The sequence below is a fragment of the Oncorhynchus mykiss genome, chromosome 21 (assembly GCF_013265735.2).
Source record: "Oncorhynchus mykiss isolate Arlee chromosome 21, USDA_OmykA_1.1, whole genome shotgun sequence".
NCBI lineage: Eukaryota > Metazoa > Chordata > Actinopteri > Salmoniformes > Salmonidae > Oncorhynchus > Oncorhynchus mykiss.
In genome coordinates, this window is record NC_048585.1 from 8,895,640 (window position 1) to 8,915,125 (window position 19,486).

General features: G+C 45.5%; 2 protein-coding genes across 2 annotated transcripts in view; both read left to right on the forward strand.

Moving 5' to 3' along the window:
- Positions 1-2,732, forward strand: part of LOC118942857 (dual specificity protein phosphatase 16-like) — a 78,763-nt gene extending 76,031 nt beyond the window's left edge. The window contains exon 6 of the mRNA XM_036956772.1: positions 106-2,732. Coding sequence (XP_036812667.1) covers positions 106-1,330 — 1,225 coding nt within the window. The 3' untranslated portion in view covers positions 1,331-2,732. The remainder of the gene's footprint in view (positions 1-105) is intronic.
- Positions 2,733-12,646: 9,914 nt separating this feature from the next.
- The window catches only part of eps8a (epidermal growth factor receptor pathway substrate 8a), a 183,205-nt gene continuing 176,365 nt past the window's right edge, over positions 12,647-19,486 (forward strand). Inside the window, 1 exon segment of the mRNA XM_036956775.1 lies at positions 12,647-13,129. The gene's annotated coding sequence lies outside the window, so the exon portion shown is untranslated.

The window sequence follows — 19,486 nt, forward strand, 5'->3', positions numbered from 1 at the left end:
AAATGTCCCCTGTCTTGACCCTCTAGGTTTTCCCAACTCTGTAACAACCCAGTGTGTTACAGCATCTCTACTGATGTCCTGTATGTTTCTGTCTTTCCTCTACAGGTTCGTGAAGGAGAAGAGGCCCACCATCTCTCCTAACTTCAACTTCCTGGGTCAGCTGCTGGACTTTGAAAAGAAGATCAAGACTCCTGGAAGGTCGGAGATCAGAGAAACCACCGGGGTCAAAACCTCTCCTCTCCTCCACCCCCCACTAGAGCACGACCCCCCTAACCCTACTCCCAGCCTCCCAGACCCTGCCCTGGCCCTGCTGGAGCCCCTGACTCTGCCGTGTGTCCTGGCCCCCTGGCCTCCAGAGGAGAGGCTCCTGGCCCAGGCCCTCCAGGGGCTCCAAGGCCTTCAGCTGGACCAGGAGACGGAGGACAGCGCTGCCCGGCTGAAAAGGTCCTTCTCTCTGGACATCAAGTCGTACAGGGAGCCAGGAGGCTGCAGCAGCGCCCCCATGAGGCCGTACCCCCACCCTACATCCCACCCTGGAGCCCAAGACTATTATAACCCATCCGTGAGCTTCAAGGAGCCTGCAGGGAAACCGTATCAGTTCTCTCCTGTGAAGGAGATGTCAGAGCAGTCTACACCTGAGCCGAGCCCTGACAAGGAGCAGGACGACGGTCCCGCAGACCCTGCTGATACGTCTGCAGCTCCCACTGCTGCTCCTGTAGTCTCCACCACTACCAGCACCACTACCACCTCCAACCAGCCCAGCATGAAGCAGCCCAGCCAGGCTAAGCCTCCTCCACCTCCCCTCTCCTGTTCCCAGCAGCTCCACCGTAGTGGCAGTATGGAGGAGAACTCTAACCACACCCCTCACACCACCGGCTTCCTGTTCGGCCTATCGCGTTCCCAGCAGCACCTGTCCAAGCCCGCCCCTAACCTAGGCTCCGCCCTGAAGGGCTGGCACTCTGACATCCTATTGGGTCCCGTCACTGTGTCGTCGGGGGGATGGTACCTCTCCGAGTCACACCACTTCTACTCCACCTCCGCCATCTTGGGAGGCGGGGCTAACATTCTGGGGGGTGGCAGCGTGGCGGCGTACAGCGTGAGTCAGGGGTTGGAGGAGGTGCGGCGGCGCGGGCGGCAGCGGAGCGGCGACCACGGGGACTCACGGAGGAGCTGGCACGAGGAGAGCACCTTGGAGAAGCAGCTGAAGAGACGGAGCTGTCAGATGGAACTCGGAGACAGGATGAGAGGAGGAGGCGAGACTAGATCCAGGGAGGAGATGGGGAGTCACAGCAGCTTCTCAGGAAGCATGGAGGTCATAGAGGTGTCCTGAGAGGGACATTCAATATGGCCTCCAGTCCGCCCCTTACGGAATCATTGATTTGAATGGAGACGTCCGTTCTAGGGAGTATAACCTCCTCAGATCAGACCCATGTTGAGGGGAAAGACTTGTTATGGACCCATCTTATTATCCCACTAGGGACTTGAACCTTGAGTTGATTTAAGCGGCTCTATGTGTACTTGTGTCGCGACAGTTGGCATTAATGTAGTTGAACTTTGACCTGGAAGCAGAAAGCAGCTGTGTGACGATGATGAATGTGATGATGAGGTGAACTCTGAGAGGACTGAGACAAACTGAGTCTTTTGTTTGGATGAGTGTTCATCGTTTTCATTTATTTCTGAATGTTGATGATCGTCGTCAAGGAGCAGTAGATGTCTGCCTGACGTTGGATTCATGGAGCTTTTATGAAGCCTTATAAAGTCTTTATGAAGCCTTATGAAGTCTCTATGAAGCCTTATGAAGTCTTTATGAAGCCTTAAGAAGTCTTTATGAAGCCTTAAGGAGTCTCTATGAAGCCTTAAGGAGTCTTTATGAAGCCTTAAGAAGTCTTTATAGTCTTTATGAAGCCTTAAGGAGTCTTTATGAAGCCTTAAGGAGTCTTTATGAAGCCTTAAGAAGTATTTATGAAGCCTTAAGGAGTCTTTATGAAGCCTTAAGGAGTCTTTATGAAGCCTTAAGGAGTCTTTATGAAGCCTTGTGAAGTCTTTATGAAGCCTTAAGAAGTCTTTATGAAGCCTTATGAAGCCTCTATGAAGCCTTGTGAAGTCTTTATGAAGCCTTAAGAAGTCTTTATGAAGCCTTGTGAAGTCTTTATGAAGCCTTAAGAAGTCTCTATGAAGCCTTATGAAGCCTCTATGAAGCCTTATGAAGTCTTTATGAAGCCTTAAGAAGTCTTTATGAAGCGTTATGAAGAACGCGATCAGAGATCCTTGATAGCCCTGTGTCAAATCATCCAATACCTCACACATCCAAATTAGAGGCTTCTCCTGTTCCTCTGTCTTCTTCTGATTGACAATTCAAATCTCAGGTCTTATTTGAACAGTTCCCGAACAGTTCCCGAACAGCTCCCGAACAGTTCCCGAACAGCTACCGAACAGTTCCCGAACAGCTCCCGAACAGTTCCCGAACAGCTACCGAACAGTTCCCGAACAGCTACCGAACAGTTCCCGAACAGTTCCCGAACAGCTCCCGAACAGTTCCCGAACAGCTCCCGAACAGCTCCCGAACAGCTCCCGAACAGCTCCCGAACAGTTCCCGAACAGCTCAGTTGGTAGAGCATGGTGCTTGTACCCCAGGGTTGTAGGTTCGATTCCCGGGGCAGCCCAGACGTAAAATGTACGCACGCATGACTGTAAATCACTTTGGATTAAAGCGCTATATGATATATTATTAACGAACGGTGTGGTTGTGGGTTTTGTCTGATACCTGTGGTAAAGGAATGATGTAATGATATAATGACTGATACCTGTGGTAAAGGAATGATATAATGACTGATACCTGTGGTAAAGGAATGATATAATGACTGATACCTGTGGTAAAGGAATGATGTAATGATATAATGACTGATACCTGTGGTAAAGGAATGATGTAATGACTGATACCTGTGGTAAAGGAATGATGTAATGACTGATACCTGTGGTAAAGGAATGATATAATGATATAATGACTGATACCTGTGGTAAAGGAATGATATAATGACTGATACCTGTGGTAAAGGAATGATGTAATGTCTGATACCTGTGGTAAAGGAATGATGTAATGACTGATACCTGTGGTAAAGGAATGATATAATGACTGATACCTGTGGTAAAGGAATGATGTAATGACTGATACCTGTGGTAAAGGAATGATATAATGACTGATACCTGTGGTAAAGGAATGATGTAATGACTGATACCTGTGGTAAAGGAATGATATAATGACTGATACCTGTGGTAAAGGAATGATGTAATGACTGATACCTGTGGTAAAGGAATGATGTAATGTCTGATACCTGTGGTAAAGGAATGATGTAATGACTGATACCTGTGGTAAAGGAATGATATAATGACTGATACCTGTGGTAAAGGAATGATGTAATGACTGATACCTGTGGTAAAGGAATGATATAATGACTGATACCTGTGGTAAAGGAATGATGTAATGACTGATACCTGTGGTAAAGGAATGATGTAATGACTGATACCTGTGGTAAAGGAATGATATAATGACTGATACCTGTGGTAAAGGAATGATGTAATGACTGATACCTGTGGTAAAGGAATGATGTAATGACTGATACCTGTGGTAAAGGAATGATATAATGACTGATACCTGTGGTAAAGGAATGATATAATGACTGATACCTGTGGTAAAGGAATGATGTAATGACTGATACCTGTGGTAAAGGAATGATGTAATGACTGATACCTGTGGTAAAGGAATGATGTAATGACTGATACCTGTGGTAAAGGAATGATGTAATGACTGATACCTGTGGTAAAGGAATGATATAATGACTGATACCTGTGGTAAAGGAATGATATAATGACTGATACCTGTGGTAAAGGAATGATATAATGACTGATACCTGTGGTAAAGGAATGATATAATGATATAATGTCTGATACCTGTGGTAAAGGAATGATATAATGACTGATACCTGTGGTAAAGGAATGATGTAATGACTGATACCTGTGGTAAAGGAATGATGTAATGACTGATACCTGTGGTAAAGGAATGATATAATGATATAATGACTGATACCTGTGGTAAAGGAATGATGTAATGACTGATACCTGTGGTAAAGGAATGATATAATGACTGATACCTGTGGTAAAGGAATGATGTAATGACTGATACCTGTGGTAAAGGAATGATATAATGACTGATACCTGTGGTAAAGGAATGATATAATGACTGATACCTGTGGTAAAGGAATGATGTAATGACTGATACCTGTGGTAAAGGAATGATGTAATGACTGATACCTGTGGTAAAGGAATGATGTAATGACTGATACCTGTGGTAAAGGAATGATATAATGACTGATACCTGTGGTAAAGGAATGATGTAATGTCTGATACCTGTGGTAAAGGAATGATGTAATGACTGATACCTGTGGTAAAGGAATGATATAATGACTGATACCTGTGGTAAAGGAATGATATAATGACTGATACCTGTGGTAAAGGAATGATATAATGACTGATACCTGTGGTAAAGGAATGATGTAATGACTGATACCTGTGGTAAAGGAATGATGTAATGACTGATACCTGTGGTAAAGGAATGATATAATGACTGATACCTGTGGTAAAGGAATGATGTAATGACTGATACCTGTGGTAAAGGAATGATATAATGACTGATACCTGTGGTAAAGGAATGATATAATGACTGATACCTGTGGTAAAGGAATGATATAATGACTGATACCTGTGGTAAAGGAATGATATAATGATATAATGACTGATACCTGTGGTAAAGGAATGATGTAATGACTGATACCTGTGGTAAAGGAATGATATAATGACTGATACCTGTGGTAAAGGAATGATATAATGACTGATACCTGTGGTAAAGGAATGATATAATGACTGATACCTGTGGTAAAGGAATGATATAATGATATAATGACTGATACCTGTGGTAAAGGAATGATATAATGACTGATACCTGTGGTAAAGGAATGATGTAATGACTGATACCTGTGGTAAAGGAATGATGTAATGACTGATACCTGTGGTAAAGGAATGATGAAATGACTGATACCTGTGGTAAAGGAATGATGAAATGACTGATACCTGTGGTAAAGGAATGATATAATGACTGATACCTGTGGTAAAGGAATGATATAATGACTGATACCTGTGGTAAAGGAATGATGTAATGACTGATACCTGTGGTAAAGGAATGATGTAATGACTGATACCTGTGGTAAAGGCTTTGAATAAGTTCTGACCTGAACCCTGTCCTGAGACCAGTGGTCCCATCCCTGACCTGAACCCTGACCTGAGGTCAGTGGTCCCATCCCTGGCCTGAGACCAGTGGTCCTGACCCAGACCTGAACCCTGACCTGAGACCAGTGGTCCCATCCCAGACCTGAACCTTGTCCTGAGGTCAGAGGTCCCATCCCTGACCTGAGACCAGTGGTCCTGACCCAGACCTGAACCCTGACCTGAGACCAGTGGTCCCATCCCAGACCTGAACCTTGTCGTGAGGTCAGTGGTCCCATCCCTGGCCTGAACCCTGACCTGAGATCAGTGGTCCTGACCTGAGACCAGTGGTCCTGACCCAGGCCTGAACCCTGACCTGAGATCAGTGGTCCTGACCTGAGACCAGTGGTCCTGACCCAGACCTGAACCCTGACCTGAGACCAGTGGTCCCATCCCAGACCTGAACCTTGTCGTGAGGTCAGTGGTCCCATCCCTGGCCTGAACCCTGACCTGAGATCAGTGGTCCTGACCTGAGACCAGTGGTCCTGACCCAGACCTGAACCCTGACCTGAGACATGCGGCTGTTCAGCTCCCACAGTGTGTGGACGTGTGTGAGAGATGGTAGGTGTGTTATGGGGTTGTTGTTGCTGTGTCAGAATGTAGCTCGTTTTACAACAGACAATGTGGACATTTGGATGAAGCTGATAAGCAGTAGATGTATGTTGACTGTTGAAATAAAATCTGAAACGGTACACAACATGTGGTTTATTTTCTAACATTGACACGCTGAACTTTAACCTCTGTAATACAATCTTTTTCATGATCAATGTCCAGGAAGATGAGTTTTCTTCACCGTCCATCCTACAGGCCTGGGACAAAGCCATGAACAACACTTTACAGTATGAATCATTCAGCACCTCTTGAGGCTCTACAGTTGACATGGTCTATGGTTGAACCCTGCCTCTAGCCCTCTACAGTTATGATAGGTCTATGGTTGAACCCTGCCTCTAGCCCTCTACAGTTATGATAGGTCTATGGTTGAACCCTGCCTCTAGCCCTCTACAGTTGACATGGTCTATGGTTGAACCCTGCCTCTAGCCCTCTACAGTTGACATGGTCTATGGTTGAACCCTGCCTCTAGCCCTCTACAGTTGACATGGTCTATGGTTGAACCCTGCCTCTAGCCCTCTACAGTTATGATAGGTCTATGGTTGAACCCTGCCTCTAGCCCTCTACAGTTGACATGGTCTATGGTTGAACCCTGCCTCTAGCCCTCTACAGTTATGATAGGTCTATGGTTGAACCCTGCCTCTAGCCCTCTACAGTTGACATGGTCTATGGTTGAACCCTGCCTCTAGCCCTCTACAGTTATGATAGGTCTATGGTTGAACCCTGCCTCTAGCCCTCTACAGTTATGATAGGTCTATGGTTTAACCCTGCCTCTAGCCCTCTACAGTTATGATAGGTCTATGGTTGAACCCTGCCTCTAGCCCTCTACAGTTATGATAGGTCTATGGTTGAACCCTGCCTCTAGCCCTCTACAGTTATGATAGGTCTATGGTTGAACCCTGCCTCTAGCCCTCTACAGTTATGATAGGTCTATGGTTGAACCCTGCCTCTAGCCCTCTACAGTTGACATGGTCTATGGTTGAACCCTGCCTCTAGCCCTCTACAGTTGACATGGTCTATGGTTGAACCCTGCCTCTAGCCCTCTACAGTTGACATGGTCTATGGTTGAACCCTGCCTCTAGCCCTCTACAGTTATGATAGGTCTATGGTTGAACCCTGCCTCTAGCCCTTTACAGTTGACATGGTCTATGGTTGAACCCTGCCTCTAGCCCTCTACAGTTGACATGGTCTATGGTTGAACCCTGCCTCTAGCCCTCTACAGTTATGATAGGTCTATGGTTGAACCCTGCCTCTAGCCCTCTACAGTTGACATGGTCTATGGTTGAACCCTGCCTCTAGCCCTCTACAGTTATGATAGGTCTATGGTTGAACCCTGCCTCTAGCCCTCTACAGTTATGATAGGTCTATGGTTGAACCCTGCCTCTAGCCCTCTACAGTTATGATAGGTCTATGGTTGAACCCTGCCTCTAGCCCTCTACAGTTATGATAGGTCTATGGTTGAACCCTGCCTCTAGCCCTCTACAGTTGACATGGTCTATGGTTGAACCCTGCCTCTAGCCCTTTACAGTTGACATGGTCTATGGTTGAACCCTGCCTCTAGCCCTCTACAGTTGACATGGTCTATGGTTGAACCCTGCCTCTAGCCCTCTACAGTTATGATAGGTCTATGGTTGAACCCTGCCTCTGGCCCTCTACAGTTGACATGGTCTATGGTTGAACCCTGCCTCTAGCCCTCTACAGTTATGATAGGTCTATGGTTGAACCCTGCCTCTAGCCCTCTAAAGTTATGATAGGTCTATGGTTGAACCCTGCCTCTAGCCCTCTACAGTTATGATAGGTCTATGGTTGAACCCTGCCTCTAGCCCTCTACAGTTATGATAGGTCTATGGTTGAACCCTGCCTCTAGCCCTCTACAGTTGACATGGTCTATGGTTGAACCCTGCCTCTAGCCCTTTACAGTTGACATGGTCTATGGTTGAACCCTGCCTCTAGCCCTCTACAGTTGACATGGTCTATGGTTGAACCCTGCCTCTAGCCCTCTACAGTTATGATAGGTCTATGGTTGAACCCTGCCTCTAGCCCTCTACAGTTGACATGGTCTATGGTTGAACCCTGCCTCTAGCCCTCTACAGTTATGATAGGTCTATGGTTGAACCCTGCCTCTAGCCCTCTACAGTTATGATAGGTCTATGGTTGAACCCTGCCTCTAGACCTCTACAGTTATGACAGGTCTATGGTTGAACCCTGCCTCTAGCCCTCTACAGTTATGATAGGTCTATGGTTGAACCCTGCCTCTAGCCCTCTACAGTTGACATGGTCTATGGTTGAACCCTGCCTCTAGCCCTCTACAGTTATGATAGGTCTATGGTTGAACCCTGCCTCTAGCCCTCTACAGTTATGATAGGTCTATGGTTGAACCTTGCCTCTAGCCCTCTACAGTTGACATGGTCTATGGTTGAACCCTGCCTCTATCCCTCTACGGTTATGATAGGTCTATGGTTGAACCCTGTCTCTAGCCCTCTACAGTTATGATAGGTCTATGGATGAACCCTGCCTCTAGCCCTCTACAGTTATGATAGGTCTATGGTTTAACCCTGCCTCTAGCCCTCTACAGTTATGATAGGTCTATGGTTGAACCCTGCCTCTAGCCCTCTACAGTTATGATAGGTCTATGGTTGAACCCTGCCTCTAGCCCTCTACAGTTATGATAGGTCTATGGTTGAACCCTGCCTCTAGCCCTCTACAGTTATGATAGGTCTATGGTTGAACCCTGCCTCTAGCCCTCTACAGTTGACATGGTCTATGGTTGAACCCTGCCTCTAGCCCTTTACAGTTGACATGGTCTATGGTTGAACCCTGCCTCTAGCCCTCTACAGTTGACATGGTCTATGGTTGAACCCTGCCTCTAGCCCTCTACAGTTATGATAGGTCTATGGTTGAACCCTGCCTCTAGCCCTCTACAGTTGACATGGTCTATGGTTGAACCCTGCCTCTAGCCCTCTACAGTTATGATAGGTCTATGGTTGAACCCTGCCTCTAGCCCTCTACAGTTATGATAGGTCTATGGTTGAACCCTGCCTCTAGCCCTCTACAGTTATGATAGGTCTATGGTTGAACCCTGCCTCTAGCCCTCTACAGTTATGATAGGTCTATGGTTGAACCCTGCCTCTAGCCCTCTACAGTTATGATAGGTCTATGGTTGAACCCTGCCTCTAGCCCTCTACAGTTGACATGGTCTATGGTTGAACCCTGCCTCTAGCCCTCTACAGTTATGATAGGTCTATGGTTGAACCCTGCCTCTAGCCCTCTACAGTTGACATGGTCTATGGTTGAACCCTGCCTCTAGCCCTCTACAGTTATGATAGGTCTATGGTTGAACCCTGCCTCTAGCCCTCTACAGTTATGATAGGTCTATGGTTGAACCCTGCCTCTAGCCCTCTACAGTTATGATAGGTCTATGGTTGAACCCTGCCTCTAGCCCTCTACAGTTATGATAGGTCTATGGTTGAACCCTGCCTCTAGCCCTCTACAGTTATGATAGGTCTATGGTTGAACCCTGCCTCTAGCCCTCTACAGTTGACATGGTCTATGGTTGAACCCTGCCTCTAGCCCTCTACAGTTATGATAGGTCTATGGTTGAACCCTGCCTCTAGCCCTCTACAGTTGACATGGTCTATGGTTGAACCCTGCCTCTAGCCCTCTACAGTTATGATAGGTCTATGGTTGAACCCTGCCTCTAGCCCTCTACAGTTATGATAGGGTTATGGTTGAACCCTGCCTCTAGCCCTCTACAGTTATGATAGGTCTATGGTTGAACCCTGCCTCTAGCCCTCTACAGTTATGATAGGTCTATGGTTGAACCCTGCCTCTAGCCCTCTACAGTTATGATAGGTCTATGGTTGAACCCTGCCTCTAGCCCTCTACAGTTGACATGGTCTATGGTTGAACCCTGCCTCTAGCCCTTTACAGTTGACATGGTCTATGGTTGAACCCTGCCTCTAGCCCTCTACAGTTGACATGGTCTATGGTTGAACCCTGCCTCTAGCCCTCTACAGTTATGATAGGTCTATGGTTGAACCCTGCCTCTAGCCCTCTACAGTTGACATGGTCTATGGTTGAACCCTGCCTCTAGCCCTCTACAGTTATGATAGGTCTATGGTTGAACCCTGCCTCTAGCCCTCTACAGTTATGATAGGTCTATGGTTGAACCCTGCCTCTAGCCCTCTACAGTTATGACAGGTCTATGGTTGAACCCTGCCTCTAGCCCTCTACAGTTATGATAGGTCTATGGTTGAACCCTGCCTCTAGCCCTCTACAGTTGACATGGTCTATGGTTGAACCCTGCCTCTAGCCCTCTACAGTTATGATAGGTCTATGGTTGAACCCTGCCTCTAGCCCTCTACAGTTATGATAGGTCTATGGTTGAACCTTGCCTCTAGCCCTCTACAGTTGACATGGTCTATGGTTGAACCCTGCCTCTATCCCTCTACGGTTATGATAGGTCTATGGTTGAACCCTGTCTCTAGCCCTCTACAGTTATGATAGGTCTATAGTTGAACCCTGCCTCTAGCCCTCTACAGTTATGATAGGTCTATGGTTGAACCCTGCCTCTAGCCCTCTACAGTTATGATAGGTCTATGGTTGAACCCTGCCTCTAGCCCTCTACAGTTGACATTTTCTATGGTTGAACCCTGTCTCTAGCCCTCTACAGTTATGATAGGTCTATGGTTGAACCCTGCCTCTAGCCCTCTACAGTTATGATAGGTTGATGGTCTCTACTGTGATGTGATGAGGACCTCTACTTACTGTGATGTGATGAGGACCTCTACTTACTGTGATGTGATGAGGACCTCTACTTACTGTGATGTGATGAGGACCTCTACTTACTGTGATGTGATGAGGACCTCTACTTACTGTGATGTGATGAGGACCTCTACTTACTGTGATGTGATGATAACCATCTACTTACTGTGATGTGATGAGGACCTCTACTTACTGTGATGTGATGAGGACCTCTACTTACTGTGATGTGGACCTCTACTTACTGTGATGAGGACCTCTACTTACTGTGATGTGATGAGGACCTCTAGTGGTATTATATTGTTACTATAAAAGATGGAACGTGTGTGTCCAGGGCCCGGTTTCTCCAATGTTTTAGTGATGCATATTTCCTCCCTCAACAGCGAAGATGTAACATGCGTTTCCCAAAAAACCACGCAGAGCTAACTACCCGTTGCCAAGGGTAACTACCCGTCGCTAAGGGTAACTACCCGTCGCTAAGGGCGCCATTGGATCATGTGTCCAGACTGAAAGGATTGAAAGAAAGCCAGTGCTACTCTCGGATCAGCCATCTCCATTCAAATCTTTCCTTAATATAGTTAGAATTATTATATATAATATAAATATCATTATTTAACAATATTTTGGGGCAGCAGGTAGCCGAGTGGTTAGAGGGTCAGTAACCGAAAGGTTGCTGGATCGAATCCCTGAGCTGACGAGGTATAAATCTGTCCTTCTGCTACTGAACAAGAGAGTTAAGCCACTGTTCCCCCCGGTAGGTAGTCATTGTAAATAAGAATTTGTTCTTAACTGACTTGCCTCGTTAAATGATGTTAAAATGAAAAACTGAAGACGGATCTGCGTCTAGAGAGATATTACCACCTACGTTGGAAAATACTGAGGTGGTTTATTTTCATGTTTCGGCTACCCAATAAAACGTCACTAAATCCCAGATTTGACGCTTCGTTACGCACATGTTAGGCTACACACGAAACAAATTGCAACAAATGACAGAGTAACCCAGGTAAATCAAATGACAGAGTAACCCAGGTAAATCAAATGACAGAGTAACCCAGGTAAATCAAATGACAGAGTAACCCAGGTAAATCAAATGACAGAGTAACCCAGGTAAATCAAATGACAGAGTAACCCAGGTAAGTCAATTGATTGAACATGTATTTATATTTGAATGCAGTCATCTGGGTTTTACTTTGATGCATTGTGTTTATGTCACTTGTTAGTATGACTTTCAAAGACACTGGCAACTTGTATTTGGAGTTAACTTTGTTCTGAGGTTATCGGGGGTCACAGAGAAGAGACGGATAAACCCTATAAATCTATGTTTATCGGAGGCTTTTGTGTATAAAGTGACGCGGCACGGCACAAACAATCATCTAAAGACGCATTTAGCTGTTCTACAAGTGGAGGCAGATGCGCGTTTTCAAGTGCAACATTAATAAAGATGGTTTTAGGAAACAGCGCAGAGATTAAATGATTCTCCTATAGAGGTACATTTAGCGATACATTTAGCCTTAAAATGCTTCTGGGAAACTGGGCCCATAACGTTCATTGGGAAGTTGCCTGTGTAAATGCAGCCATAGAGACATGTTTCATCTACCCCACTGGGCACAGACGTCAAGACAACGTCTATTCATCGTTGGTTCAACGAAATTTAATTGAAATGATGTGAAAACAACGTTGATTCAACGAAAACCTTCCATTCTTATGAACACCTGATTCAGCCAGTCAGTTCTTCATTGGCTGGAACATGTGTGTTATTGGGTTGGAACCACAGGAGGTTGGTGGCACCTTAATTGGGAAGGACGGGCTCCTGGTAATGGCTGGAGCGGAATTTATGGAATGGTATCAAATGCCATTCTTAGTTAGATTCCATCTACTCCGTTCCAGACATTATTATAAACCCTCCTCCACTAAGCATCCTCCACTGGAAAACCTGCACACCCGGTGGGTCCACGGTACCGCATTCCCGGTTCAGGACCTGTAGCAAGGTCCATGGGCTGCACACAATTAATCCGAATACGGTACGGCTCGTGCGTAAACGGCCTGATTGCGGTAGAGGGCGTCGGTGCCATAGCGGCGACGGTGCCTGCAGACCAGAGGGGAGGGGAGAAAGAGAGGGGAAGAGGGAGGGAGGTAAGGCGGATCTTAGTTAGACGAAACAGACCACACATTTGCAATAGAAGTACCGTAACCGTTTAGTTCAAACGCTGTTTTCTACGGTCCTGCGACTCTCTACTTTTGCCAGCCTGTGCGTGACCTTTTGACGCCAGGTGCGTCGCAGAGGACGAGGCGGTCTGGATACGGCGACCCGCCGCTCGGACGTCCAAGGTGATAGAAGTCAACTAATACTCTACTTCAGGGCTATTGTATTCTTACCAGAAAGAATAGGAGTCTGCTTGTGCCATGCGCTAATACAGAGGGTTTGTGAAGCCATTTTCAGCAGGTAAGTGCAGATTTCTCTCGCTTTTTCCCACAAAATAAACACTATATATATATATATATATATATATATATATATATATATATATATAGTCCTACCTGTGTATGAAAACAGTAACCTATTGACTCTCGATTGGTGAATTCACCTTTGATTATTTACAAAACCAGGTAATATGAATCCTATCATAGCCTGTATAATGAATGCATCGCTGACAAGATATTCAATTGAACGTGTTGACTTATTATTATTCAAAGCGCTGTATTGAACTCGATCACCGTACCGTATAGACCGTAGCCTTAGACCGTTGCACCGTAGCAACCTGGGCCCGGTTTTTCCAAAAGCATCTTAAATTCATCGTTAGAATCTTCGTAGGGAGCATCGGTCAATCTCTGAGCTGTTTCCCCAAAACCATCGTTATTGAAAAGCTACTGTAAGAGCGTCGTTAGATGCTTTCCCTCTCCTGCATCACTTTAAACACAGAAGATCTCTGCTGAACATAGAACCACACGGTTTATCCGTCTCTCTGTGACCGCCGATAACTTCAGAACAAACAAAGTTGACAAGGTTTCTGCCATGAATTCAAACAAGCGAAGTATAAAAAGATGCTTCAAATTCAAACCGAGAGGACTGTATAAAATAAAACAGTAGGCTATAGGCCGATTTAAATCATATTCAAATGAATATTTAAATCATATTCAAATGAATATTTAAATCATATTCAAATGAATATTTAAATCATATTCAAATTAATATTTAAATCATATTTAAATTAATGTCATGTTCAATTCAGTTCTCTTTTTTCTACTTGTCGGCTGCTGTCTGTGATTGGTCAATATATTTCATGATTTGTAGCCAAACCATGCGCCATCATGTGATGATTTGTAGCGTTATTATAGGGTAAGCATTAGAAAAAGTGGTCCCACTACTTGACACCACGTGTCACTATAACACGGTTATAACCATGTCATAATATGTCATAACTAGGGATGCATGATATATCGGTGAACGTATCGGAATCGGACGATATTAGCAAAAAATGCCAACGTCTCGTTTAACGACCCGATGTCTAGTTTAAAGGCGATGTTAAAAACTGATGTCAAAGCTACCGTGCATACCTGTATAACGTAGGTAGATGAGGTGCATACCTGTATAACGTAGGTAGATGAGGTGCATACCTGTATAACGTAGGTAGATGAGGTGCATACCTGTATAACGTAGGTAGATGAGGTGCATACCTGTATAACGTAGGTAGATGTGGTGCATACCTGTATTACGTAGGTAGATGAGGTACATACCTGTATAACGTAGGTAGATGAGGTGCATACCTGTATAACATAGGTAGATGAGGTGCATACCTGTATAACGTAGGTAGATGAGGTGCATACCTGTATAACGTAGGTAGATGAGGTGCATACCTGTATAACGTAGGTAGATGAGGTGCATACCTGTATAACGTAGGTAGATGAGGTGCATACCTGTATAACATAGGTAGATGAGGTGCATACCTGTATAACGTAGGTAGATGAGGTGCATACCTGTATAACGTAGGTAGATGAGGTGCATACCTGTATTACGTAGGTAGATGAGGTGCATACCTGTATAACGTAGGTAGATGAGGTGCATACCTGTATAACGTAGGTAGATGAGGTGCATACCTGTATAACGTAGGTAGATGAGGTGCATACCTGTATTACGTAGGTAGATGAGGTACATACCTGTATAACGTAGGTAGATGAGGTGCATACCTGTATAACATAGGTAGATGAGGTGCATACCTGTATAACGTAGGTAGATGAGGTGCATACCTGTATAACGTAGGTAGATGAGGTGCATACCTGTATAACGTAGGTAGATGAGGTGCATACCTGTATAACGTAGGTAGATGAGGTGCATACCTGTATAACATAGGTAGATGAGGTGCATACCTGTATAACGTAGGTAGATGAGGTGCATACCTGTATAACGTAGGTAGATGAGGTGCATACCTGTATTACGTAGGTAGATGAGGTGCATACCTGTATAACGTAGGTAGATGAGGTGCATACCTGTATAACGTAGGTAGATGAGGTGCATACCTGTATAACGTAGGTAGATGAGGTGCATACCTGTATTACGTAGGTAGATGAGGTACATACCTGTATAACATAGGTAGATGAGGTGCATACCTGTATAACGTAGGTAGATGAGGTGCATACCTGTATAACGTAGGTAGATGAGTTGCATACCTGTATAACGTAGGTAGATGAGGTACATACCTGTATAACGTAGGTAGATGAGGTGCATACCTGTATAACGTAGGTAGATGAGGTGCATACCTGTATAACGTAGGTAGATGAGGTGCATACCTGTATAACGAAGGTAGATGACGTAATGACACCACGTAAGATGTAGCGCTATAAGTGTAACACATCATTCCTAACCTCGCCCACAATGTCTGCCTTGTGAATCAACCAGTCAACAAGTCCAGCAGTCATTTGAAAGAATAAGAATTTCAGCGAGACGACTCAAAGGTGAAAACCATGAAAGCCAAGACAATGGAATTCACTGCCCAATGGACTCAACCGTCCTCTGTCGTGGGTGTTGTCTTTCGCCGATTGGTCGAGCACCGTTACACACTACCAAGTGTGCCACTACCATGTTGTGGTGCTGCCATGTTGTGGTGCTGCCATGCTGTGGTGCTGCCATGTTGTGGTGCTGCCATGCTGTGGTGCTGCCATGTTGTGGTGCTGCCATGCTGTGTTGTCATGTGTTGCTGCCATGCTGTGTTGTCATGTGTTGCTACCATGCTGTGTTGTCATGTGTTGTTGCCATGCTGTGTTGTCATGTGTTGCTACCATGCTGTGTTGTCATGTGTTGCTACCATGCTGTGTTGTCATGTGTTGCTACCATGCTGTGGTGTCATGTGTTGTTGCCATGCTGTGTTGTCATGTGTTGTTGCCATGCTGTGTTGTCATGTGTTGTTGCCATGCTGTGTTGTTGTCTCAGGTCTCTCTTTATCTAGTGTTGTGGTGTCCCTCTTGTCGTGATGTGTGTTTCGTCCAACATTATTATTCTTAATCCCGCGCCCCGGTCCCCGCAGGAGGCCTTCTGCCTCTGGGTAGGCAGTCATTGTAAATAATAATGAGTTTTTAATTGACTTGCCTAGTTAAATAAACTTGAAATAAAAAATACAAATAAATGGCTTCTCTTCTTCTGTCCTGTGTTATTGACATACCAGTCGACCACTCTAGGTCTATGACCCCTGTGTTATTGACATACCAGTCCACCACTCTAGGTCTATGACCCCTGTGTTATTGTTGTACCAGTCGACCACTCTAGGTCTATGACCCCTGTGTTATTGACATACCAGTCGACCACTCTAGGTCTATGACCCCTGTGTTATTGTTGTACCAGTCCACCACTCTAGGTCTATGACCCCTGTGTTATTGACATACCAGTCCACCACTCTAGGTCTATGACCCCTGTGTTATTGACATACCAGTCCACCACTCTAGGTCTATGACCCCTGTGTTATTGACATACCAGTCCACCACTCTAGGTCTATGACCCCTGTGTTATTGACATACCAGTCCACCACTCTAGGTCTATGACCCCTGTGTTATTGCCATACCAGTCCACCACTCTAGGTCTATGACCCCTGTGTTATTGACATACCAGTCCACCACTCTAGGTCTATGACCCCTGTGTTATTGACATACCAGTCCACCACTCTAGGTCTATGACCCCTGTGTTATTGACATACCAGTCGACCACTCTAGGTCTATGACCCCTGTGTTATTGCCATACCAGTCCACCACTCTAGGTCTATGACCCCTGTGTTATTGACATACCAGTCCACCACTCTAGGTCTATGACCCCTGTGTTATTGACATACCAGTCCACCACTCTAGGTCTATGACCCCTGTGTTATTGACATACCAGTCCACCACTCTAGGTCTATGACCCCTGTGTTATTGACATACCAGTCCACCACTCTAGGTCTATGACCCCTGTGTTATTGACATACCAGTCCACCACTCTAGGTCTATGACCCCTGTGTTATTGACATACCAGTCGACCACTCTAGGTCTATGACCCCTGTGTTATTGACATACCAGTCGACCACTCTAGGTCTATGACCCCTGTGTTATTGTTGTACCAGTCCACCACTCTAGGTCTATGACCCCTGTGTTATTGTTGTACCAGTCCACCACTCTAGGTCTATGACCCCTGTGTTATTGACATACCAGTCGACCACTCTAGGTCTATGACCCCTGTGTTATTGACATACCAGTCGACCACTCTAGGTCTATGACCCCTGTGTTATTGTTGTACCAGTCCACCACTCTAGGTCTATGACCCCTGTGTTATTGACATACCAGTCGACCACTCTAGGTCTATGACCCCTGTGTTATTGTTGTACCAGTCCACCACTATAGGTCTATGACCCCTGTGTTATTGACATACCAGTCCACCACTCTAGGTCTATGACCCCTGTGTTATTGACATACCAGTCCACCACTCTAGGTCTATGACCCCTGTGTTATTGCCATACCAGTCCACCACTCTAGGTCTATGACCCCTGTGTTATTGTTGTACCAGTCCACCACTCTAGGTCTATGACCCCTGTGTTATTGACATACCAGTCCACCACTCTAGGTCTATGACCCCTGTGTTATTGTTGTACCAGTCCACCACTCTAGGTCTATGACCCCTGTGTTATTGTTGTACCAGTCCACCACTCTAGGTATATGACCCCTGTGTTATTGTTGTACCAGTCCACCACTCTAGGTCTATGACCCCTGTGTTATTGCCATACCAGTCCACCACTCTAGGTCTATGACCCCTGTGTTATTGCCATACCAGTCCACCACTCTAGGTCTATGACCCCTGTGTTATTGTTGTACCAGTCCACCACTCTAGGTCTATGACCCCTGTGTTATTGCCATACCAGTCCACCACTCTAGGTCTATGACCCCTGTGTTATTGACATACCAGTCCACCACTCTAGGTCTATGACCCCTGTGTTATTGTTGTACCAGTCCACCACTCTAGGTCTATGACCCCTGTGTTATTGTTGTACCAGTCCACCACTCTAGGTCTATGACCCCTGTGTTATTGCCATACCAGTCCACCACTCTAGGTCTATGACCCCTGTGTTATTGTTGTACCAGTCCACCACTCTAGGTCTATGACCCCAGTGTTATTGTTGTACCAGTCCACCACTCTAGGTCTATGACCCCTGTGTTATTGTTGTACCAGTCGACCACTTTAGGTCTATGACCCCTGTGTTATTGACATACCAGTCGACCACTCTAGGTCTATGACCCCTGTGTTATTGACATACCAGTCCACCACTCTAGGTCTATGACCCCTGTGTTATTGTTGTACCAGTCGACCACTTTAGGTCTATGACCCCTGTGTTATTGACATACCATTCGACCACTCTAGGTCTATGACCCCTGTGTTATTGTTGTACCAGTCCACCACTCTAGGTCTATGACCCCTGTGTTATTGTTGTACCAGTCCATCACTCTAGGTCTATGACCCCTGTGTTATTGTTGTACCAGTCCACCACTCTAGGTCTATGACCCCTGTGTTATTGACATACCAGTCGACCACTCTAGGTCTATGACCCCTGTGTTATTGACATACCTGTCGACCACTCTAGGTCTATGACCCCTGTGTTATTGTCATACCCGTGGTACAAGGATTCTCTACTCTATACATTGATTGTCTTGTCACATAAAACTGAAATTAGGTGAAATATTAGAATTTGAGTAACCTAGGAAATGGCGGAGCAATTTCTGCATATTGCACCTTTTAATAAAGGTCAGGAGTGGTCACCTGTGTTGGTAGTTTGAGGTAACCTTGACCTTCGTTGCCCGTTCTTTATAGATCAACTGAGTTGTTCTATTAAAGTGCCCCTGGTTTGTTAATGAGCAATAGCTCCGGTCGTCGTCATCGCCATCATCAGGATCAGGAAGAGGTCAGCAGTTATTATTAAGTAGCGAGTTCATTAAAGCACCTCTCCAGTGACCTGCCTGGTAATTGGTGTCGTTAAAGCACCTCTCCAGTGACCTGCCTGGTAATTGGTTTGTTAAAGCACCTCTCCAGTGGCCTGCCTGGTAATTGGTGTTATGAGCCTTTCAGCTCCTCGTTCCATTCATCTCCCACAGGTACAACTGGTTTCCCTGGAGCTATGTCACCTAAAACCCCTATCTATCTATTACCCTGTCTCTGGGTCACTGTCTCTGTCTGTCTGTCTGTCTGTCTGAAGGGCTTTATTGGCATGGGAAACATACAGTGACTTGCAAAAGTATTCATCCCCCTTGGAGTTTTTCCTATTTTGTTGCAATACAACCTGTAATTTAAATAGAT